The 25,534-nt window shown below is 40.8% G+C and overlaps 1 protein-coding gene across 7 annotated transcripts; it reads right to left on the bottom strand.

Annotated features, from left to right (window-relative positions):
• Positions 1 to 1,269: 1,269 nt before the first annotated feature.
• On the bottom strand, positions 1,270 to 25,534 carry VPS26C (VPS26 endosomal protein sorting factor C). Of its 7 annotated transcripts, none has more exons than XM_087757148.1 (8): positions 25,377 to 25,534; positions 17,720 to 17,863; positions 16,296 to 16,445; positions 11,533 to 11,613; positions 8,968 to 9,042; positions 3,862 to 4,012; positions 3,166 to 3,318; positions 1,270 to 1,518 (listed from the first exon to the last, which is right to left on the bottom strand). In XM_087757148.1, the coding sequence occupies exons 1-8, from the start codon at positions 25,431 to 25,433 to the stop codon at positions 1,436 to 1,438; spliced, it is 894 nt and encodes a 297-aa protein (XP_087613274.1). In that variant the 5' UTR covers positions 25,434 to 25,534; the 3' UTR covers positions 1,270 to 1,435. The 7 variants fall into 7 exon arrangements, with proteins under 7 accessions (XP_087613274.1, XP_087613276.1, XP_087613275.1 ...); XM_087757150.1 differs by lacking the exon at positions 25,377 to 25,534 and adding an exon at positions 18,612 to 20,414; XM_087757149.1 differs by lacking the exon at positions 8,968 to 9,042.

A 25,534-nucleotide genomic window follows, 5' to 3' on the forward strand; every position in this document is an offset into this window, starting at 1 on the left:
TTGTTGTCTTTACACTTACTTATACACTGAGCCTGCCTCTACCCCACAAAATAGTGTATGGAAAATTCACAATTAGAATGAAAGTGTGGCTGGTCTGTTAACTTAAAACAACATCAAAATCTACAGCCTGTTTGTGTTGGGAAGGTTATTTCTTGCTGAAATCATTTTCCTCTATTGTTCCTTTAATGTATGTACCTTAACTTATTCCATTCCTGGCATTTACAGTTATCCTTTAAGTTGAACAAGTGACAATATTAACCCACCTAATTAGAAAGAGTGACTGTCTCCCTTGGCACGGTTATTCATATAATGACAAGTCATCTCCTAACGGCACAAGGTGCCACAGCGTATAAGTTTTTAATGGCAATTTTTCCACCCTCAGCACAGGCTGGTCTGCAGCAATTCAGGGGTGCTGTTTGTCACAGCACACTTTTTTCCCCATCAAAACCAAGCTGTAGAAGTCTTAGAAAAGGGAAGATGGCACCAGGACAGGTTTAGGTTGGATATTAGGAACAATTTCTTCACCAAAAGGGCAGTCAGGCACTGGAACAGGCTGCCCAGGGAAGTGGTTGAGTCTCCATCCCTGGAGGTATTTAAAAGACGGGTAGACGTGGTGCTTAGGGACATGGTGTAGTGGTGGACTTAGCAGTGCTACGTTAACTATCTTAGTTAAGATCTTAAGGGTTTTTTCCAACCTTAATATATTCTTTGCATTACCATAGAATCGTTCTCAAACTAAAAACTTTTGCCTGATCTTTTTTCTGTGCTATTTTACAGAGATTGCAAAGACAAAAGTAAGGGCGTTGTTTTTCTACCCCAGAGGAGAGCCCAGGGAAAAACCACACGCAAAACAACAGCTTCAGTTCTAAGCAGCCCTCCGACACAGCCTCAGAGTCCCAATTTGAGCAGAATACCCTTGGTGTTATTTCACATCCATCTTGCGATATTCATCCCACACCACCACCTTGCATTGTTGTAGCACCATTTATTACACCTTCAAAGATGCTATTCAGTATTATATTACAAGTCCCATGCCCCCCTCCCCCAGTATCTACACAGCATGTATAACAGGACTTACTCGATTTAAGAGGTCTTTAAAGGACTGACTTGGGAACAAGTATTACAAAATTTAACAAGGAGAGAAACTTGTAGAAATATACAGAATCATTCCTTCAGGATTTGTCTGAGAAAAAAATGGGGAAAAACGATGGTTGCTGAAGTCAGAAAGATACCCGACAAGGCTGCCTGGAGAGATACATCCACGCAGGCTGTCTTAACAAGATTTATAGAGAACTGAAAGCACAAGAACTGCCAGCAGGGAGAAGGAAGTGATGTGTTTTCAGTCAAAGTAAGACATGGATAAAATCTCACTTCTTTGCCTCTGAAGAATTTTGTCCTTTTTCAGTAAATCCTGAAGTGATTCTCCTCTGACTATTTACATCCTGCAGAGCTTCAGTGGGAAGTTCTCTGTGATGAGATGATCATCTTGCAGAAGGACAACAATGTTAACCTCAAACTCTGGAAAAAAAAAAAAACAAGCCAAGGAGTTCCATATTAATCTGAATTGTAGCAATTGGAGAGGGAGGCGGTTCCTGCTCTCAGACACAGCACTTCACAGGGCTCTTCCCAGCCATCTCAATACCCTGGGTTTCCCTGTGGCAGGGAAGAACCAGGCAGAACCTCACCACAGGCATCCCAAGACCTTGGACCATTCCTAGAGAACCGTGGCTTATTCTCATCTTTGGGATTCCTCTGGATTGATTTCCCTATCACTGAAAAACTACAACATGCAGTCTTCTGGACAACAGGCAGAGTTCAGACATCAGAGATCAAAATGTTTTGGGAAAGACGCCTCACACCAATACGCAGTGTTCGGAAGCACCTAAGTGGGAGAGTCAGGGAACAGACTCCTGCCCTGCTGTCGGCACGTGACACGGCCTTAGAATCCTCCATTACCTGTGGCCTTCGGAAGTTAAACACCAAAATACAATACACCCGCAAACTACGGAAAACATTTTTCAAAAGAAAAATCTACTCTTTCGATATTATATTGTGTCATTCAAAACCAAAATCAGTATCAGATCTATCATCAATCCTAAACGAAGACAGATTACAAAGTCGGGTACAGTTAATAAATGGAGGGAAGCAGAGATCAACATAAACTGAAAACAATTGTCCTTTTTTAGAATCTTCGTAACTATATTAAGACTGTTCTCATAAATAAAAGTAGATACTAACAGTAGCCATTTGTCACTGTAAATTACTATTCAATAGCTAGAAATGGCAAAAAGTAGAGAAGAATATTATTTTGGGGAAAATCGCTGTACACATCAGGTGCAAAAATGCTCTTGGGGGAACAGATAAACAGGTAGGCAAAGCTGAAAAATCAGTTGTGCACATTTGCCCCAGATACACAGCAGAAAAGTAGGAAGGGCTTCAGTTGGGAAGGATCCTAAAGGCTGGGACTTGTAGCTTCAATCTGATACAATAAAAAAAAGAACAACCAACAGATTCCAGCAAGATGAAGGGAAGAAAAACAAGCTAGCAAAGAGCATTTTTGCAGTAATTATTTGAACAAGTGAGGAAAACCCTAAATTTCAGGTGTTTGTGAATGATAATGTTGGATTTTGGCAATAATAAGCAGGAAGAAGCAGCTGGTGTAGATGAAGAAAAGCAAAGTCACATACAGCCAAACCTGACTTTTTCTGCTTCTGAGTCTGTGCAGCAGGAGAAGGGGAAACAAGAAGGAGGGGGAATGGAAAGAGGGGTTCTTGGTGGTGACGAAAAGAAGGAAGGGGTCATCTTGGCATTTTATTCTTGGGCTATTACTCAAGTGTTTAATCACATGTAATTTTTTTGGCAGAAGAATTTTTGGCACTGCTTCTCCTGTCCCTTTACCATATAATTCTATTAGTCAGAAGTAGCTTAATAGTTGCACAACTGTTTTTAGTTAGAAGTATTGGGGCTGTATTCTCTCAATCTACATGAAATACAGCAGACTGCAATCCTGTTCAGGAAACCTCTACAGGGAAACAGATGTGCGTCCTTGGTTCTTCTTGCAGTGCCAACAGTGATTTATCCCGTTACCTGCCAGAAGCTAAAGTGAAACTAGAAACGTATCTCGGATGAAAGGCGCCAACACAGCATAAAGTCCTACGCACTTACCAACTTTGAAGTTTGTTGTTTCCAGGGTAGGGCAGGTGAACAACCTGGGAAACACCATGTAGATAGGAATCGGTAGGCCCCGGCAGACATCTCCATCAGCGATCTGAATATTCTGTACCTCTGTGGCATCTCTGGCATAACCTTCCGCACACCCTGGGGAAAGCAGAAAATTCAGAAGGAGAGAAGAAGGAGAGAAGAAGGAGAGAAGAAGGAGAGAAGAAGGAGAGAAGAAGGAGAGAAGAAGGAGAGAAGAAGGAGAGAAGAAGGAGAGAAGAAGGAGAGAAGAAGGAGAGAAGAAGGAGAGAAGAAGGAGAGAAGAAGGAGAGAAGAAGGAGAGAAGAAGGAGAGAAGAAGGAGAGAAGAAGGAGAGAAGAAGGAGAGAAGAAGGAGAGAAGAAGGAGAGAAGAAGGAGAGAAGAAAAAGCAGCAGCCAAAATTTGAAACAAACTGGGGGGGGGGGGGGGGGGCGTATGTGTGGGCAAAATATTTTGCCCTTTGACCTGCAAGTTTTCACATTAGGACTCCGAGTTAAGGATTGCAGAGATTATTTAAATTAATGTTTAGATTGTTCCACCTAAAGTGCAAAACGATTTTTTGCAAGTCTTTTTAATTGTATGGCTTTTTGACAGTCTTCCATATTTAAGGTGAAAGAGTGCAAGTGGTAATTACTACGCATTCCATTTACAGAGAACCTTACCACAGGTTTCCACGCGTACTAACTGCAGCTCAATGCTTTTGACTGCAGCCTCTGCGTTCTCCACTACCAGCTCCCCTGTTAGTGGCTGTGTAATGATACAGTTTGTAGAACTGAGATGACCTCTGATGAGAAATTTTGGAAGTGAAGCTCTCTGAAAGGATGGGAGGGGGGGAAAAAAAAACAACCCAAACAAAAAGACACAACTGTAAGAGCAGACTAAGAAAAAAATACTTTACAGAAAGACAGTTCTCAAAGTAGATAGGAAATCCCCCAAAGTTGCAAAGTTAACTCAAAAGGTCAGAAATGCCTCAAGTAACTTAAATAATATAACTCTCTAAATATGCATCCTTACGCAGATGCATTACGGTAACTTTTACTACCCTCCCCCCTCCTCATTCCATCCACAGGAGCACTTTTCCTGGGATGAACTGGCCAAACTCGGCTATTACAATTAATCCAGAAGTCAGGAACCACATGGTGAAGGAGGCAGGCTGGCAGCAACTAACAGGATGGTCCAGTTAAATCAGCTGGCGGTGCTCTAGAGAACTGTGTTCTCGTCCCATTTTGTTATGGATTACAATGTAGCCTATCATATCAGTGATTTTCCCACCTTTTTTACATCTCATGGTCGCTATTGGGAGGGAAGACAGGCATTTAAAAATCTTCATTTAATGCAAAATGTAGCATACTGCTTATGTACCAAGACACCAGTTAAGGACAATTAATGAAGAGCTTACTTTGAATACAGGATCACACTTTTAAAACTTTCTTAACAGCAAGCACATTTCCTACTTTTTAAAAGAGGAGCAGTAAGAATAGCTGATCGAGGAGGACAGTCTATAAATCACTTTCCATAAAAGACCAGAGCAGGGGTTTTGCTCCCCCTGCCCTCCCCTTTCTCAGGCCAGCCGGCATCACGGATACCCACTGCCAGCAGAGAAACTCATATGCCAGCAGCTCCAGTTACATTTCAAGTTCTGGCAGGAGGCATACTGAAACAGTTAAGTTTACCCATATCTTCAGCTCCTATCTTCATCATCCAGCTTTCTTCAAACTCCTTGAGCATCCCGCTCTAACCTTCCCCTTCCTTCAAAAGCCTTTTTCTTCTCTCCCTCCTTAATTTTTTGTTACTGACATCTTTGATGTTAGCCCCTACCTTCCAATCATCTGCTCATGCTTGCTTGTGGCGTCGGATTTCCTTGCCCATGTAACTGATTTTCCCTTCTTCCAAACCAACTCTCTTGTCGCAAACTTTTTTTCCTCCCAATCTGTTTGTTTCGCTTCTTAGTGCTGGCTGCCAGTAGCAATGGCAGAAAAGTTCTCCTCAGCTATTGTTTAGACTGTTTCGCTCAGATACCCAACACCTCTGCAGAATTTAGCTGTTCCACTCAAAACAAATCTTTGGGGGAAATAAAGAGAGAGGAATTTTCACGTGTTTAGTAAACATGACCTCACGTGGGTGTTTTCTCCTAACTTAAATAACAGAAGTTACATCCCTGACAAAACCACCCTATGAAATACTGAGTCCTAATAAGGTATTATTAAAATGCTTTTTTTATTGTATGATCCCTTGCAGGTTCTTCTCATCACCACTATTAGGAAACACAGAGTTGCTCCCCTGCTTCACAGGGACATCACATAGCTATCTCCCCTTAAGTATAGTCATCAGGAGTCTAAGAGACAGAGAACTTATGGAACAAGAACTCGAGGCCATTTTCCTCAATCCTAGTCTACGAGATGTGTTTTTTTAAAGGTATATTTCCCCTAGAGCCTTACTACTCTTGTCAGTACTCTCCATATTTTAACCCTAGCTACGTCTACTCTCATAGGACCTATCATTTACACTCTATTTCATAATCTCCCAAAAAAAAGAATCAAGAACATACAAGCAAATCTATTCTGGTTTTTCATCTAACCTCTCTGTGCTTTTCTTGGCTACTGCAAACCTCCTAATCAGTTTTCTAGTAGTCTACCAGAAATTATAGTTCAATCACAATCTCCAGACAAGCAGAGAATTGAAATTTTAGTATTTTAAATATACCAAAACAGTGACTTTTTCTACCTGTCCACCAGGTAGTCCCTTCAGACCCATACATTTTTCTGAGACAGGGAGAGGAATATTAAAAAAAAAAAAAAAAAAAGCCACTGCTTGTGCTACCATACACATTCAATACCATTCTTGAGACAGCTCCACAATTAAATACCAAGATACGCAGGATCAGAGATGTCAGAAGTTTTACAACCCACTTTTGTGGTTATGTACTTGAAAGAGAAAGGCGCAGAGTCTGCTATTAAATTTAAAGAGCTTTTAATGGACAGGACTTTCTCATGACGTACACCACTGAGTCTTTGCTAAGCCAATGACTAGAGTATCAAGACACAGAAGAGAAAGAAGAAAGAGAAAATAATTTATACGGAAACATGGTTTACAGGAGTAGCAGACTGCTGAGAGCTTAGTATTTAGCAGTAGTTTCAAAAGTAATTTTACCACCAAGAACAGTTATTATATCTTTATATTTGGCAAAACATATGCTTTCAGTGTACAGCAGTCTCGAGAGACATGAGAGGCTGCTGGACACAACCTGCTCATCCTCTAACTCAGCTGGATTTAGAGTTCAGCCATGACAGCTGGTTGGTTTTCTAGAATCACCTCCTCCGTGCTCAAGAATGGTCTACTCCAACCTGCAGAAAGTCAAGCAAAGGTAGGAAGAGACCTGCATGGATGAACAAGATGCTACTGATAAAATCATAAACAGGAAGTATACAAAAGATGGAAGTAGGGTCAGGTGACCCAGGAGGAACATAAAAACACTATCCAAGTGTGCAGGGATGGTTTTAGGAAAGCCAAAGCCCACCTGGAGTTAAATCAAGAGACATGAAGGGCAACAGAAAGGGGCATCTACCAGTCTATCAGCTGCAAAAGGAAGATGAGGGTAAATGTCAGCCTGCTACTACATGACCTAGTGACAAAAGACACGAAAAAGACAGAGGTACTAATGTCTTCTCTGCCTCGGACTCTACTGATAAGATTTGCCTTCAGGAATCCCAGGCCCCTGCAACCACAGGGAAAGTCTGGAGCAAGGAAGAGTTATCCTTGGTAGAGCAGGAGCAGGTTACAGAACATTTAAACAGACTGGATGTACACAAGTCTATGGGATCTGATAGGACGCACCCACAAGTGCTGAGGAAGCTGACCCATGTCACTGTGAGGCCCATCTTGATTATCTTTGAAAGGCTGTCATGAACAAAGAACATTCCTGAGAAATGGACAACAGTAAACGTCACTCTTATCTTCAGTTGGGAAGATCCAAGGAACTATAGGCTCGTCAGCCTTGCTTCAATCCCTGGGAAAGCAATGGAGCAAGTAACGCCAGAAGCCATTTCCAAACATACAAAGGACAAGAAAGTGACTGGAAGCAGTCAGCATGCATTTATGGAAATGAAATCATGCTTAACCAACCTGATAGCCTTCTACGATGAAATTACTAACTTGGTGGACAAGCGGAGAGCAGTGGATACTGTTTATGCTGGTTTCAGCACTGGTTTTGATACTGTTTCTCCTAAGAACCTCACTGACAAACTGATGGAGTACAGAACAGATGTACAGATTAGACACCAAGGTGGACTGAGAACAGCCTGAACTGCTGGACTCAAAGGTTTGTGATCACTAGCACAAAGTCCAGCGGAAAGCCAGTCACTAGTGGTGTACACCAGTGTCTGGGGTCAACATTGGAGACAGTATTACTTCACATCTTGATGATGGCTTGGATGATGGGACAGAGTGTGTCCTCAGCAAGTCTGCAGATAATACAAGACTGGAAGGAGTGGCTGGTGAACCAGATCATTGCACTACCCTTCACAGGGGCCTCAACAGGCTGCACAAATGGCCTCACAGCATCCTGCGCTGCATTAGAAAGTGTTGCCAACAGGCTGAGGGAGGTGATTCTCCCCGCCTTTCCAGCACTGGGGAGACAAAACTGGGGACAGTCTCTCCAATTCAGGACTTCGCGGTACGTGAGACACAGACTTACTGGAGCAAGGTCAGCATTTGCTGGGTTTGGCCATGAAGATGGTTAAGAGCACATGACGTACAAGAGGAGGCTGAGAGCTGGGATTGTTCACCCTGCAGAACAGAAGGCTCAGGGGGATCTTATCAATACGTATAAATACATGACGGGAGGGAGAAAAGAAGATGGAGTCATACTCCTCTCAGTGGTATGTAGTGAAAGGACAAGAGGCTATGGGAACAAATCAAAATAAACGAAATAACTTTTAAATTTTTTATTTATTCATTTCTTAATCCTGTGAGGGTGGTCAAACACTGTAACATTGTCAAGTGGTTGCAAGTCTCCATCCTTTGAGATATTGAAGGCTTGACTATACATGGCCCTGAGCAACCTGCTCTAGATGACTCTGCTCTGAGCACAGGGGCTGGATGAACCAACCTCCAGAGGCTCCTTCCAACCACAATAATTCTGTGAATATGTAGAATAAGGTCGACAATAGCATGAAACAACCAAACAGCTGATTAAGAGGTCTGTTTTGAGAAACAGGTGGAAGAAGAGGTCTAAATTCAGAAGTCTGGGACTAAGAGCAATGGAAGACAAATTTGGGATGCAGAAGGGAGACCTAAAGCAGGAAAGGAGTCTTATAAACAAAAGGAGCACAACAGGAAAATCTGGAAAAACAGATTTCAGTGGACAAATCGAAACGAGTGTTCAGAAAGCTAAATGACCAAGACAGCTACTATTGTTCATACAGGCTTCCCAAAGCCACATGGGGCTGTAAAAAAAGGCATAACCAAGAATCAAAATATACCTTTTTAAAGGATTTTGTCTACACGTGGTATAGAATGTTTTCCCTTGCTTCACTGCCATCTTTCGCTCAGAAAAATGATAAAAATGTTTAACCGTTACCAAACAAATTTCCACCTTATATTAGTCACCACTATCACAAGAGATCACTTTATTGCTTACAAAAGTAAAAAAGGAGAAAAGGAAGAAAAAAAACGTGATTATCTGCAGGGCAGTATTTAATAATTCCTCTCTTGTTCTCACACAGAATCATACAAGCATGACATTTAAAATGAAATAAGAAAACCCTTACCTCTTTAACATTTTGCAAAGTTTCAGGAGTAATTGTGAAGTCTACTGGGCTTGGCATGAGTTTCCCTTTCTGTGACTACATGTAATGAAAGAGTTAAGCTGTAAACTATGATTTACAAAACACACACAGAGAATACTAGAAAAAGACAATAAAGTCAAGCAGCTGTTGGACATGTTAGTTTTCAGGATTGTCTTCATACTGAAAGTATGCATCTATGTAATAAAAAACCTGAGACTTCCTGACTATGTTATTAAATAACATTATGATATTGTCTAAATACAAGTCACAACGCATCACAAATCTGAATTGTAGAAACAGAACTGTGTCAATTGTTGGTTACTTTGTGTTTGCCATTGCAGTAAACAAGCTTTCCATCTGCAAGTTTTTGGCATAAGCTCTAGCTACACTGAAAAAAAAGGAAAACAAAACCAAAACATGTGGTTGACTGCTCTAAACCACCTGGAAAAGAAGAAAAATATTACCTATCTGAAGCATATGGTATGCTATAGAAAAAAAGTTAAATTTCACATTTCTGTATTTACAAATAATTACATTATATGTGTCACTTGCAACATTTCCTTTCATTTTTAATATTTAGTAAATTTGGGCAGGGGAAAGAAAGGGAGATTATAAATGAACTTGCTCCATTGCTTCAAACATGTTTCATAAACCCTCCCTCCCTCTTGTTATCTCTGAGCATTTTGAACTCTTTCTGCTGCCTTCGTCATATTACTAGGAGATCCTCAGCTGATGGAATCTAGCGTAGCACTGATTTAATGGCCTTAGCATTCCAGCTTCTTTAACTGTAAAATAAGCAAAACTTGGTCCAGGTTAGCTTTCCACACTGGAGAAGCAATACTGGGGGCACATTATTATAGTTCTTCAGTATCTATTTACACCATTTATCACAAACCCAATAAGTTAAGTCCTTCCGTAAGTGGCTGAATGGGCCCTGAGCTCTGCCGAGATGGCAGTCTGTGCTCTGCATCAGGAAGGCAAGCTTCGCTTACCATTCACCAACCTCCCTCTCCATCCTTATCTCAGTGAGGTGCACTGTCTTTTCCCTACATATTTAGAATAAGTGGCCAGCGCAGCATCAATTATGAGAGACCCAACTGTATGTAACTGGGAGTTGGCAGAGCACACCACCGAGCTTAACTTAAATTCTTAGTTAGGATCTACCCTCACTACTTAAGAATTCAAAATAGCTTCTGCTGCCCAGTTGCAAGACGGAAAATATTAGCAAAAGATTGACTGTATTTTCCCATAAATGACAAATTCTGGCAAAGAATCAGGTTAAGGGAAATGGTACATTGAGCACTGACAGTGAGAATTATATGTTCAGTAAAACCTCATTAATTCACCCTGACTGAGAGATTCATGATTTACTGACTTGTGATCTAAGAAGTGCTGTAGTGGGAACAAGAAAGAAAACCAGGAAACTGCATAATATGTAATTTGTTCACTATTTTGACAAGTGTGGCTTACTTATAATGTAATAATGGACCAATAAAATGTAGCATAACGTATTTTAGAAAATAATGAAATCTTACCAACAGGAAACTTCTTTTAGCACCTAGCTAAATCTTTAAGAAAGGTACTAAATCTTTAAAAAAGGTACTATAGAACTAAAATAACACATTTCCACCATTATTCATAAGTAAGACAAAAGAGTCTAATACTTTACTGTCCTGTTAGAGTTCAAAGGACTGATACAAACAGTACGTTCTAGCAAGTTGCGGGTGGAAAATAAGATACTTAATTAGGTCTGCACAGTCTGTACTTACATCAGATGCTCTGGACACGCGTACAGTTAATATAAACTAAAACCCAGTCTGATACAGGAACTTCAGATAACAAGCAGCAAAGCATTTTTTGTGAGACAGTCAAATCTCATCCCACAATATTGCCACAGGAGAAAGGCTGCCTCCATGTTGCCAGCCACAGGATGTGGATATTTGTTAACCTAATTGTCTTAGCATATTGCCATCCATGGGCTTACTTAATAGCAAAGGTGATTAAACTGACAAGCTTCTTATTTCCAACTTGATGCAGTCCCAGCTTTGATACTTTGAGTCAGGGCTCTAAATCATAATTAGTCATCTAAAGAACAGAAATCAGGTATTTTCTCTTCACCAACAAACTCCCATTTCTAGGACAGGCATTGCGGGTGCCTGGAACCTTTGGCTAAGAAATGCTCAACCAACCTGAAACACTGTTTAGAAGAACACCATAATATTTATCTAACCACACCGTTGTTTCAGAACTGAAGGGATGAATAAGAGAATAAACTCAGTGCAGTATAAAAACATCTTATAATCCAAATCCTCTTTGTACTATTTTCTTTAAATGAAGAGAGAGATCTGTTATTCTAATCAGAAGCAACTAGCTCTTCTGTATGTTTCTGTTTTGAGGCTAGCTTTCTTTACTCATACATATCCCGTCTGTTGCTATTACAAATTACATGGTTTTACTTGCTTTTCTAACCTTGCAGGCAAACTTCACTTAAAGTGTGTGTGTGTGGGGGAAATCTCACTTTGGATAGTTAATACAAACCACACTTACCAGTGAGTGGACAATGAATTCACAAGTCTTAGTTAGGTCTTTTGCCAGCAGAGAACGTCGCATATCACACCGTAGGGTATACTGGCAAGAAGAGGATGGCAGAGAAAAAGAAGAGAGCCTTAGTTAAGATTTCCTCTGCCTCTCTTAACTTTTCATCTTTTTATTGCATATGTGCAGAACGTTACTGGTTTTAATATTTAAGGCATTGTTTAGAACAGATAAGTAGGCAACATACATACCAGTGATGAGGAGAGGGGAAGGAGATAAGAGGTATACAATGATTTTAGATGCTCCCAAATGAAAGCTGATTTTTCTTTGTGTTTACAGTCTCATCGCCATTTGCAAATGCTTTCCCTATCTTCTGTGTTACGTAAAAACCTATGAGATTGAGGGACTACTTCACTGACACATAGTAGTGTTCTTGTATGGCTTCCACACTCAAATTACATTCAGTTAGAAGTGATTACGGTATTGCTTTTCATGATACTTTGGATAAGTGATTATCAATAAGACATATTCACAGCCCCTCTAATTTTAAATTTATTGTAAGACTGAATTCAACAGTGGTAACAGTTGCATGCATAATTAATGGGGAACTGTCTTTAACCATATAGCTGAACTTAAAAGCAGCCTCGTGCAGTAAAGTCAGGCAACAAGGTTAATTTTGCTGTTCGCTGTTCAAAAACTTACTGCTGATTTCATAGAATCATGGAATCGTTAAGGTTGGAAAAGACCCTTAAGATCATCGAGTCCAACCGTTAATCTTTCACTGCCAAGTCCACCACTAAACCATGTCCTCAAGCACCACCTCTACCCATCTATCTTTTAAATACCTTCAGGGATGGAGACTCAACCACTTCCCTGGGCAGCCTGTTCCAGTGCCTGGCTACCCTTTCGGTGAAGAAGTTTTTCCTAATATCCAATCTAAACCTCCCCTGGCGCAGCTTCAGGCCATTTCCTCTCATCCTATCACTTGTTACTTTGAAGAAGAGACCGACCCCCACCTCGCTACAACCTCCTTTCAGGTAGTTGTAGAGAGCAATAAGGTCTCCCTTGAGCCTCCTCTTCTCCAAACTAAACAGCCCCAGCTCCCTCAGCCACTCCTCATAAGACTTCTGCTCTAGACCCTTCACCAGCTTTGTTGCCCTTCTCTGGACACACTCCAGCACCTCGATGTCCTTCTTGTAGCGAGGGGCCCAAAACTGAACACAGTATTCAAGGTGCGGCCTCACCAGTGCTGAATACAGGGGCACTATCACCTCCCTGGTCCTGCTGGCCATGCTATTCCTGATCCAAGCCAGGATGCTATTGGCCCTCTTGGCCACCTAAGCACACTGCTGGCTCATGTTCAGCTGGCTGTCAACCAACACCCCCAGGTCCTTTTCCACCAGGCAGCTCTCCAGCCACTCCTCCCCCAGCCTGTAGTGTTGCATGGGGTTGTTGTGACTGAAGTGCAGGACCCGGCACTTGGCCTTGTTGAACCTCATACAGTTGGCCCCGGCCCAGCAATCCAGCCTGTCCAGATCCCTCTGTAGGGCCTTCCTGCCCTCCAGCAGATCGACACTTCCACCCAACTTGGTGTCGTCTGCAAACTTACTGAGGGTGCACTCAATCCCCTCATCCAGACCATCAATGGAGATATTGAACAGACCGGCCCCAGTACTGAGCCCTGGGGAACACCACGTGTGACTGGCTGCCAACTGGATTTGACTCCATTCACCACCACTCTCTTGGCTCGGCTGTCCAGCCAGATTTTAACACAGCGTAAGCGCACTTATCCAAGCCGTGAGCCATTTCCTTCCCTTTCTCCCCTGAAAAGGGAGCCATAAACCAATGACTGAAAAATAGCATGACCTTGGTTATCACAGTAATCATACACTTCAGCACCTATAACATAGTCTTTCAATGTCCTTACAAGATAGGGAAATTGTTGGGGTGGGTTTTTTGTTGTTTTGTTTTTAGTTCCTTCTCTACAGATGAGGAATCAGCAAAAACAGGTGCACTAAGACTAGGGAGTCAGCTTCATAACTTCTAGATGATGGTGTCTCTCTGCACATAACCTGAATATGCGTGCAAGAATAAGACCAGGGAGCATATCTCTCTCCCCATCACAGACTATGGTTTCCACTGAAGCTGATGACTGTTGATCAAACCTTCTATTACTGTACTACACTTCACTCAGACCAGGGAACACAGTGCAATGAGACAGCAGGACCATGCAGGCCTTGCAATCTGGCCCACAGCCTCCCCATCAGGGTCTAATTAGAAGGTCTCTGCATGAGAAGAGAGACTTGAATCTTGATACTGAACCCCCAGCTAACATACTAATACCTAGTTCAAGAAATAGAGGCTTGTTTTTAAACTGCACAGGACTTGGACAGAGGTCTAGGAAGTGTTTCTTAAACAGCGCCTTTAGCTGCTCAAAGGAAAAAATTAGTAGATGGTATGCTGTTTGTCGTCTACTTTTCCATTTCTTGACTTGGACAGAGAACAAATATAAACATGTTAGAAGCAAATGAACTCTTTCCTTTGATTTATTTAAAACTAGCAAAGTATTTTTAAGCGGTTCAAGCCTGACTTTCTAGGAACAGACTTAACACTCCCCAGTTTATATCTATGTATCTGTTTTATCAGGTATCAGTGCACCTTAAATAACCCTGGGAGAGACTACATTTTCTTCTTCAGGAGAGCAGGACTCTCAAAGGTTGGCTGAAATCTAATGATTAACCTTTTAATTACATTTTATCCCCAGCTTGTAAAGAGAAGCTATGTGGGTAAGAGAGGGAATGACAAAACAAAACAAATATTCACTATTAAAGTATACCTTAAAACAAATGATATTGATCGTAGGCAAGTTATCTGGATTATGGAAAGCAACTCAACCAGTTTTGCACCATTTTTTACATACTACCACAAACAACAGATGTTACATTAGGAAGAAAGCCAAGACTGAAAAAAAAAAATATGGGAAGTACTTAAAAAAACATCTGAATGTAGACAAAAAACAAGGGAATTTTTCTTTTAGTTACTTCTGATAGGCTAGTAGGTGGGGGTTTTTTTGTGGGTTTTTGGTTTGTTTGGGTTTTTTTAAATCCCAGACTGTCATATAAGACTTCCTGTTCAGCTAAATAGCTAACAGTTTTATACTTTGTCATCAAATCCAATACTCTCATCAATGAGCTACAAGTGGGGGAAAAAAAATTTTACAACCCAGTAATTCTTCATCAGCACTAGTCAGAAAATTTTTGCATTTAGTGGCTCCTTCAACTTCTTCCTTCAAGACAGAAAAAAACCCCAAAAACACCCAAAACCAAAAAAACACTCCTCAGTAAGAAAAAGCATTGTCTAACACAATATTTACATTCAAGAGATGGCTGAAGAAAGACTTTCCCTCAAAAAAAACAACCCCAAACAAACAAACCCACCTATGCTGAGACAATTTTTAACCAAAAAAGGCCAGATTTCAAAATTGTGTTTCCACAAGATTCTGTTGCAAGCACGTAGTACACACAGATTTGGGCAGGAAATGTTATTACTCATCTCCACAAGAAAGCAAACAATTAGTGGTTTTTGAAGATACTACAAGCTCTCAACACTTTGGTTTGAGTCTTCATTATGAAATTACACAGCCACATTTGTTTCGAACAAACGGACAATGTGGTGCAGTCTTTTTTCATGAAAGGAATGGATGTAGCTGTCTACAACATCAGGAGGGATCAGATATATGTTACAGTAGTTCCGACAAGGTATTTCAGGCAAGACATCTTGTTAATGTTCTGTTTATGCCATCATTCTTTAAAGATTTACTCCATATGGAAGGCCTGAAACAATAAGTGATAGAAAGACTTCCTCTAGTTACAGGATGCTTCTCTCAAATGAATGCAGGAAAGCAGACTCTGAACAGCTTTGCTCCTGTAGGATTTATCCCTGTGTCTTAAAATGGATCTGGTAAGTCAGTACACTTCATTTTTAATATTTAATTATTATTAGCAGTAATTGGTTGCCTACTGTGCTAACAAAGTCTCACTGGTACTAGGTTAGCAGTACACACACTCATACCTGGGTATGTACTACTATATAGATTATCTACAAAGTGGTAAATGCAACTTCTTTCACAATAAAATCAAAACTAGATGAAAGCACTACCCTGTAAGAGAACTGTACAAGGTTTAACAAGTGTGGAAAATACATTTTATCCTTTTCCAAACCGAAGCCCCTCTTTCCAGTATGCTTTTAATTCTCTCTTGTACATCCCATGTTACATCTGATCAGTTTCATTACCATCAACTATTTCTAACAAAAAGCTTAAACTTGCTGGAAAAGAAAAGAGAACAGACATCACAACGATTTTTTTAAAAGTAATATAATATTGATGGGATTTTTGAGATCTCAGGATGGTTCCTTTGCCACATTTAAGAAGTGTTACTCCCTGTGGAAAGTGCTGACTCCTAGAAACTGGAACTGAAAAAGGCAACTAGAAACTACCTGCAAACTAGTACTTAAAAGGCTAACATGTATCTTGATTTTTAATCTTAAGTTATATGTAGAAAATACAGTACACACCAGTATAATGCTATATTAATAAAGGGAAGCTTAAAAGCTACTTACTTCAAAGGATCTTTAACTTTTTGCTCATTCTTCAAATTGAGAAAAGAAAACTTTATCACAAAACTTTATCCTCTGCTTCCATGGCATAAGAGATGCTTTAGAATACATTCCGCAGATGAAAGTTCAGATTTTCTTTACAGATACGAATGTCTTACCTGAATATTAACAAAGACACCATGATACGTCTCATACAGAACTTTGTTCCCCTTCATATGCAATGGAAATTCAAATGGAATTTCTGTCTTGCCACTGGGAAGTTTCCCTGGTTTTACCATGTCAATAGTGCTGTTAATAATTTGAATAGGCTGCAAAGATAAATATTAAGAGGTTTAGGTTGAAGCAGAGTGACAGGCCCATCATTTCAAGAACCAACAACATCCACTAAACTCTAACAGACTTCCTGAATTTCCAGAAACTCGGGTATTTCTTCACGATAAACAGCTCTCCAGTCTTACAATGAAAAGAAATATCATGAATGCTTTCCTCAAGAAAACAATTTGTGATCTATTTTATGGTTGTATCATACTAAGGACCAAACACATTTAGAGAGCTAAACAGCAGACTTTCAAGTGCTTTGGAAAGCAGAGTTCCATTTTCTAAATTATTACCCTTAATAGCAGCAGCAGGAATCAACAGGTACATGTGCCAGTTGAGCAGTTAGCCATTCGCTCCTACCTTCTCCCCGGCCCTTTCCCGCCTTGAAGATCTATATTTAGGGCTAGTCTCTCACTGGAATAATGGTTAACTATGATTTGACTGGGCCAGCCTGCTTGAAGATTACACTTCTTTTCTCTCTGGAGTTTTATTATTATTTTCCCTCTACTAGATAGGAATAAGAAAATCTATTGCTTCTACTGTTTTTTCTGGTTTTCAGTCATTCATGGGCAGATTATTCATACTGAAAACAAATCAACTATGATACAAAAGACGACCCTAAAAGGCCCTGCACCGAGGCTATCCTAACTTAACTGTTTTGCAAATGTAGCTATACTGCCTCTAGTAAGAGCCAGCCTTGCTTCAGTCAGTACAGCCATGTTTGTGTGGACCCTGAGATAACTTGCCCTGCTAGATTCCAAACCCCACACTTCCAAACCTGGAGAGCAGCAGAGGCCTTCCAGGAGCTCCACAGTCAAACAGCCTGTGCACAGCCTCATATTCCACAGAAGAATCTGTGCAGGTCCTGTGTCATGCCTAGTAACACACAACCTCTATGGCCTCGGCAGAAACCATTGTCATAATGACTGATCTGGCACAAAAGTCCAATTAAACCCAGTGACTTAAAAAAAAAAATTCACACACTTTATTATTTTTCTTTAAATCATGGTCCTTCAATGCATCATTCAGTAACCATACTATTTATGTTACTGTATTTCAGCCCTAAAGAAAGCTCTCCAATCAGTGCATGTTCTTCCCCCAAAATGTCATCACATATCACCAGATAATACTGAGCATTTCTCTGCTTTCTATCATTTACATACCATGAAGCGCTATAACTACCTGAGAGCCATTAAGGAAAGATGTGATTTGAGAAGAGAGACAAAGGTTTTGTGCTAAAAATATTAACCTGCACAGGTCTTACCTTGACAGAATTATAGAAAGCTTCGAACACACCCACACTTTTGGCACTAAGCTGCAGATTTACTGATCCTTCCATTGTTAACGAGATACCTTGGTGCTGGACTGTGTCCTTACTTGTTATGACCACGACTCCAGAAAGAACTTCCTAACAGGAGGAAAGACAACATGGAAAAAATTGTTTAAATAAATTTATTCTATAGCTGTTACTCAGAGACCATGCTAACTGATTTTCAAACTCAAGAAAACTGTTCCCAGAGAACAGTCTAACCTTGCCAGAAAAGACAAATACTGATAATGAAAGCAATGTGAGGAAGAGACCTCTGTACTTCTAGTTTGTTTTCTTTAGAAATATTTTCCTCCTCCTTGCAGAAGTACTAATCTGAGCTTCAATGTCTTTTCAAAGTTTCAAGATTTTCCTCTCCAGGAAGATAAAAATATCCTCATAATCAACTATCAGGTCCGCTGGTAACAGACAAGTTCCATTTTACATGTTAGAATGAAATCCCAGGAGGAATTTTTATATGAAGAATGGGACGGTCAGCCATGGGGGATGGAAGAGAAGGCATAACTGTAAAAGTGATGGCCAAGCTGAGGATAAGACTCACCTCAAGAGTGGAGCGGAACAGTTCTAAAATAAATAAATGAATAAATAAATAGTTGTTCTGCTACACAAGCAAATTCCATGCTACATGGGAAATAGTTTAAAAGTGTACCTGAATTGAAGGCGCAAGTTGTATGACTCAAGAGATGCGTCACTTAACCCATTAAGAATTTTTCGTCTACAAAATTGTATTTGCACAAGAACACTGCACCTTGGAAGTATCAACTTAGAAGTTCTAACACTGAAAAAAAGATTAACTGCAGGAGAGCAACGCGCAGTTCATTTTACATACCCCATAGTTTATCCTTCCCCTCTCCTACGAGAGAATCCACTCCAATCTGGAGTTCCACGCCAAACATTCATACACATCTGGAAACAGCAGCAAGTGATTTGAGAACCTGAAGAAAGTTTCTTGGGGCTAACCTTCTCTTCTGCTCGATGGTAATGCTCTCTGCACCTTCACCAGGCTTGCAAACTAGACACCGAACTACAGATCACTCCAACCAAAGGATAATTCAGACTGCCCACTCTACACTCGACCAGTTAAAACCAGTCTAGTTATGTACATCTCTGGCAGACGCTATTTGAATTTTGCCAGCCTTTACTAGTGGTATAGGATGACAATATAGAAAATGGGTCAGGCGGCTTAAAGCTGAACAGGACAGCAGTAGAACATCAAGCATCGCAAGGAAGGCTGATACGCTGCAAGTCTGAAAAGAGGACCTGCAGCAACTGGGAAATGCCAGGAACAGGAGGCACAAGCTCAAAAGGACAGTGAAGAAAAGCTGACCTAAATACTGTACCGCTTTACTAACAGGCTTTAATTAGTACAAGCAATTAGGTTATTGCTTTGAAAAACGAGTACAGCTGAACTATAAGAAGCAAGGACAGTCCTAAACATATAAACTGCTTTAATAAATGAGAACGGTCGCGCACCACACAGCAACAACGTATTCCAGAGCTATTGCCTACATACTTTCACACGATAAGGGTGTCTGTATTTGGGGCAGAAAGGAGAAGAATGACTTGAAGTTAAATATGAATTTTTCTTATAACATTCAATGTCTCTTAAGAAATGAAAAAAACACCTCAAAACCACTTTCTAACAAAACCTTTCAAAGGTCACTAGTGTGGGGGAGAGGGAAGTATCATGAAAAAGATGCTGTAATATTTACTTAAACTGTTTATATGGAATCACTTTTTATTTCTGTTTGATGTGGGGGGGAAGTCAGCTATGTCTTTTCTGGAAAAGAGTCACTTTGTCCTTTTTTGTGTAAAACCAGGGTGCCCTGTAAATACAAAGCTGTCAGTACACTCGTCCTTCCAAAAAGTAGAAATCAAGAAACATAAGCTTACCAAGACATTCAAATACTTAGAGTTAGCACACAATTTATGAGAAAACTTTACTTTTGCAAAACATTTGCAAACATGTACGATTTGTAAAAGTTACGTAGCATCACTTAACACTAAACAAGTACTGTTTTCAGTCCATATCAAAGAGGGTTCATTTACCTTTAACATCACAAAATTAAAGGCATAAAGAAAGTCACCACTGGAACTAATCCCCATGTACTACAATATAGTAACTTACAATCAGTTGCTCTTACACACTTTTCACCTCCTCCCTTACTAGGAACTCCTCATGGCTTCACCGTGTGATGACAGAACTTTGCAAGATGGAACTAAGCTAACACGGTTCTACGCAGAATTATTCATCTAAACAGAGTATCCATCCACAGGAAGGCTAGTGTGTTATGTGAAGCAGAGAAGTGAGGCAGATATCCTAAACTGCAAACAAAACATTCTCGTGAGAAGACTGTCCTGCGTCAATGATCCCAAGCAAGCTTTTTAGCTTTCTGTTGTCAGTTCCTTACCATTCAGATATGCACATGAAACTGCCAGGAAGACTGACACTTCCAAAGTTTCAGTCACTTTCAAGGTCATGACTAAGACGAACACCTGCTTCACCTGATCCAGCAGCACAATCCCTTGTTTCTCTTGTGGCAGAGCAAAGTTACCCAAGTCTGGCTGAGGACAATTTGGAATGATCTTCAATCAAGGACATGAAACGGTGCATAACGCGCATCACAGAATCTCATCTCGAGAGTCCTCAGTCACATCTAGGCTTCTGACTGAACTAGACAGCTATTCAGTATCTATAAACTTTATGTAAAGGCTGGAAGGATCAAAGTGGACACTATACTGTCCCATAAATTGTTGGGAAAATTACTTCTCATGTTAAAATATATACTAATTCCAACCTGACTGTTTACACTGTCAGGTCTGTTTGCTACACTGAGGAGCTAGAAAAATAATTTTAGCTAGATAGTATGTATTTTCAGATTGTATCTAATCACTTGACATAATCCCTGATAAGAAAATCAGCCTAATCTTTTTTTTTTTTTTTTTCCAAATGCAAGATAGCTTTGAAAAAGTAACAAACAAACCACAAGGCAGGTTTTCAAGACCACTTGAAATCTGTCGTCACAGTTTTTGAGGTGGTGACAACAGCAGAGGACATCATACCTAATGCCATACAGAAATGGCTAACATTTCTCTAGTTCCATTTGATATCCATTACACATGTATGGATTAAGCTTTTCATTATTTTGGTAGAATGGAAGTCCATGGTCAGTTGGTTACCAACAAGAGACCTTAGATTGATTTTGGATTCCACTTTCCACATCACATGCATTCGCCTTTACAAAAGGTGACAAAGGGCAAACATTTGGCAATTTAAAAATTCACATTAAGTTCACCTAAGTCACGTTTAGTAAATATTCCTGATCATTTTCTTCCACCTCTGTTCCTCTAGGCAAGCCACCTGCAAACCTTAACTACATATTCTTCTGATTACTTAGAAAGAAACTGACCACACTCAATAGAAAAAGTCTGCTAGACCCAACTAACTAGTCATTAGCTGCTTTAAAAATCAATGCCTAGATTTACTAATTAGTTTGCTTTTTTAGAAAAAGTAAAAGGCTTCCTTATGGGCAAATTCTGACCAATATATTTTGGACTCACTTGTCATTAAAAGTCTCAGCTGATGTTAACTACAGCACCTTTCATTGTACAATGCATTTTTCAGGCCTTTCAGCCTAGAATTCTTTTAATTATCAATCTCAGACTAACTGCCACAGTTACTCCAGTGATTCTGTTTAGGTTTTCTAAATAAAATGCATCATTAGTTGTGCCTGTCCCTTCATTCTTCTAGCATTCCAGTTTATTAAATGAGCCTCAATGGCTCAAGAATTATCCATCCAATTAAAAGAAAGTCTCCTGAACACAGATCTTCTGTTCCTAGGAACTTAAACACAGTTTTGCTGCAATATACCTTGTTTTGCTATCATAGGACATGCTATTAGGATCCATTTTATTGTCTTTTTGTTCTTTAAAAAAAAAAAAGTGATAGGGGATTTAAACAATGCTATTACTCTTTTAGTCCACAAAGTGGCAAACATGTTTTTTACTCACAATTTAAAGTAATCTGTTTAAGCCAGCTTTTCTCAAATTGAAGTCTGGATAAAATAAAGGTCTTTGTTGGCTTAGTTCCTCCAGTTTCTGATGATTATAACTAATGAATACAGAAGTTGCTTACTGTTTATCACAGCATGCTATTTTAACCAACTTCCTCTTTAAAAGCAGGAGCACAATATCAGGCTTGCATGATGCACGACTATTTTACAAATTTTGTGTCTAATTTCTCCCACTTAAAAAAGAACAGTCAATGCAGAAGCAAAGAACAACTAAAAAGAACAAAATAGTTGCCTACTCAACTACCTAGAACTAAAAAAAGTTTTAGGAAGTGAAGTGACTTCCACTGGGCATAGCACTGTTGCTGCTTTGCAACAATGAAAAATGCTTGAATTCAGCTGGATTTAGTATAATCAAGGTCACCGTAGCAGGATGAGAAGTAGTCTGACCCAACCCAAGACAACAGGGAACAGTATTTGAAGGTTCTGTTATATGATATTTCAGCACCAAAGAGAAATTTTGAAGATCTTGGCCTGATGGGGAAAGCCCATAATGAAACGGATGCACCGCCCTGACCTTACAAAAAAACAAAAAAGAAGTTATTCAGCCTTAATTTTGCTGGTCAGCTATTTGCTTTAGACACACCCTCGTCTTCTCCACTCACCAGCCTTCTCATATGTGCTTTCAACAATATTTTCCCCTAACAAGACTCAAATTCAGTTCTGCAATAGAATTAAAGATAAGTTTGTTAACTTTCAGAGTTCTTCCTAGAAGTTTGTATTAAGAACTCCCACATCTTCAGGGCCTTATTCAGCATGGAATTTACCATTAAGAGATTCTCAGAACAGTTACTTGTTAAATATGGGTCTCTCCTATACCTGTTTCCCCTCATCCTTTCCCTCCTGGAGGGAATAAAGATGTATAGTAAAAACATTCAACAGCTGTAAAGATGCTGGTTGACATATACGCAATGGATTGAGAGATGCCGATTGCTAAGAATCCCTGAATATTGCACCCGGACTATGCACTCCCAAGAGGTACAAAACCAGAGCTTGAATGAAAGAATCAGCAGCCATTGCCATTACCAATTCTTTGGTTTATTATCACCTAAAATCACAGGCTGAGGTCCTTCATACTGTTCTTCATCCACGCCACTTTATTTTGTTCATCCAATTTCCTGCTCTGTTGGAGCCACTTCACTATATCTGATCTCTCTTCTGTAGGCCATCCAGCACAAGACCATTCTGATACTGATTGTTAAACATTCTCTGTTCTACTCGACTTGAGAAGACATTCATAAGAAAAACAAAAAAGGATGTCCATGATTCAACAGATGGATTTTAAAATTATTATTACTTACTTTTTTTGAGTGCCGCGCCAATCAAATACCATCCTTTTCCCCGACTGGTTTACTGCATAGCCAACACTGTCAGCACATGAAAGGTGGCAGAAATTAAATGGCTAGGGAGGCGAGTGGCATTGTGGAGTTATGTTGGATTAATCACAGTCTTGAGCAAATCATGACTTAGAAAGCTCAGTAATGTTTAGCCATTTTGTATGCTATTATGATGTAACAGGCACACCAAAAAGACTATTATACCAGTGCATAACTTAGACTTGACCTTCTTCCATATCCAAATGCAGCTTTAAATAAGTTCAGAAAACTAAAGATCAAGTCTAGCTACAGTATCCCTATTACCTTCAAATGAACAGCTGGACATATACATTGGGATGAACTATTATCTTTAGTAAAGGAATCCCTTCATTTTCAAGTAGCATTGATGCAAGCATATTTTGGGATGAAAGCTGCCACAGACCAAAGCTATTATTAGCATAGCTACTGTCACTGAAGTATACAACAATCAGTAAATTTCTAAAAAAAACCCAAACAAACCACAAACACCAAACCTGCATACATTCCATGCTCAATTAAAGAGAGATTTGTAATTCTTTTCTGTCCCTACAAAATTTCTATTAAAAATTCATGTTGTACTGCTAGTGTACAGCTCTTTCATCACTGTGTTTTCACATCGCTCAGACCTCCAAATTTCAGGCCTAGTTAATGAACTAAAATTATAAACGTTTTCACATGGAGTTAAACAAACAATACTGACAGATTTACTAACTATTGAATTTCAGTGTAAAGGTGGAAGAAATATCCCTTTCCTATATTTAAAAAAAAAGTCCAATTTAAAGTGATATAAAGCAAGCCAAGGGAAGAAACTGAAAATGGGCACGGCATTATGATACTGAAATAAATAAGATCCTTCTAACAACATGCATTAGCAAAACAATGTGAAAGTGAGATACAGAAAGCAGTCTTTACCACTATGACGCCATACCTAAAGGGATGTGTTGTTCACCAACTGATAATTTCGCTTTATGAAAGTCATTCTCTACATGATTTGACAACTGTAGAACAGATGCTGCATTCCATTCAAATCCATTTAAAGCAGTTTTTCAGCATTAAAAACATTCAATAAATTGAAACATGCCTGATACACTGTAACAGCCAAACCACTAACACATGGGAAAGCTGTATGTGAAAAGGATTTTTATAATACAAGTGTGTGGCTGGATAGCAAAAAAAAAAAAAAGCAAAGAAAAAAAAGACCTGAAAAGTTCTACTTAAACAACACAATATTTCTAGAAAAAGGGTGGTAAAAGTAAATTTCAAAAACATGAGCCAAGTGATTTCTATTTTTTTTTCTCTAACTGTGCTTGAAATCTTCAACAATGCCAAAAGGCACAGCATTTTTTCAAGTAGCTGCAAAAGTTGAAATACGCACAATCACTTTATCACGATCAACAGCTACATCAGTGAAAAAAGTTGATAAATCAGACTCCTGCCCGGGGGTGGGGGGGGACGGGGACGACGGGACGGACCCAACTAGATCTGCTGCGGCTTAAGTACTTTATCTAAGAGGAGATTTTCTGTCAGGTACAAGCAGCATCTTAAGACACCTTCGGGTTTCTTGCAGAGCACAGAAAGGGAACGAGGCTCTGCAGGAGCAGCGGGCGGCAGCGGCGGGCTGTACCAACGCGTCAGTCCCGCTGTGACACGCAAGGACAAACAACTGAAGCGACACCCTGCCCCAGGCGAACCCCAAACCGCCCGGTCTCGGGGCCTGGCCCCCTCCCTTGCCTGCCTGCCCGCCTCAGCGCTGCCGCCCTCCCCACAGACTGGCTGCCGGCGCTCCCCCGGCACCGCCGCGCCAGCGGGGGGCAAGAGGCGGCCGAAAGCAGGCCTTCCTCCCGAAGGCGCGCCGGAGGGGCCTAGGGCAGAGCGGGCGGGGAGGGAAAGCCCCGAGCCGGGGCAGAGGCAAAGCTTCCCCGGGCACCACGGCGGCGGTCGCCCGCGGGCCCTGCCGCAGCCCCGGCAAAGCACGGCGCGAAGCGGGGAGCCGCCGCTACAGAGGGAGGGACAGAAAGGGGCGAATTATCCCGCCGCCTTCCAGGGGAGCGGCCCGCTGCCGCAGAGCAGCCGGGCCGTTCCCGGGCTGCCGGCGGAGCCCCGGCGGAAAGCCGGGGAGCAGGGCGCGGCCTCAGGCCGAGCGGGGGAGCCCCGGGGGGCCGCGCTCACCCCGCAGCGGTACACCTTGTTGGCCCGCTTCAGCTTGATGTCCAGCGCCGTAGCCATCGCCGTTGCCGCCCGCCGTCACGTGGCGGCGCGCTGTCACGTGACCCGGCCCACAGGGAGGGGCGTCCTTCCCCCGCCACCCGCTTCCGCCGGCGGCGGGG

The sequence above is a fragment of the Nipponia nippon genome, unplaced genomic scaffold (assembly GCF_047370975.1).
Source record: "Nipponia nippon isolate SJK-2023a ecotype South Korea unplaced genomic scaffold, ASM4737097v1 scaffold_2, whole genome shotgun sequence".
In the NCBI taxonomy this organism is placed as follows: Eukaryota; Metazoa; Chordata; class Aves; order Pelecaniformes; family Threskiornithidae; genus Nipponia; species Nipponia nippon.

Bases quoted from the DNA above. Each gene is read 5' to 3' on its own strand.
- VPS26C (XM_087757148.1), bottom strand. From the start codon at position 25,433: ATGGCTACGGCGCTGGACATCAAGCTGAAGCGGGCCAACAAGGTGTAC. The intron at 4,013-8,967 runs GTAAGGGTTTTC...CCATCCTTTCAG, and splicing joins CTTTGCAAAATGTTAAAGAG to AGAGCTTCACTTCCAAAATT. The intron at 1,519-3,165 runs GTAAGTGCGTAG...TTTTTTTTCCAG, and splicing joins AACAACAAACTTCAAAGTTG to AGTTTGAGGTTAACATTGTT.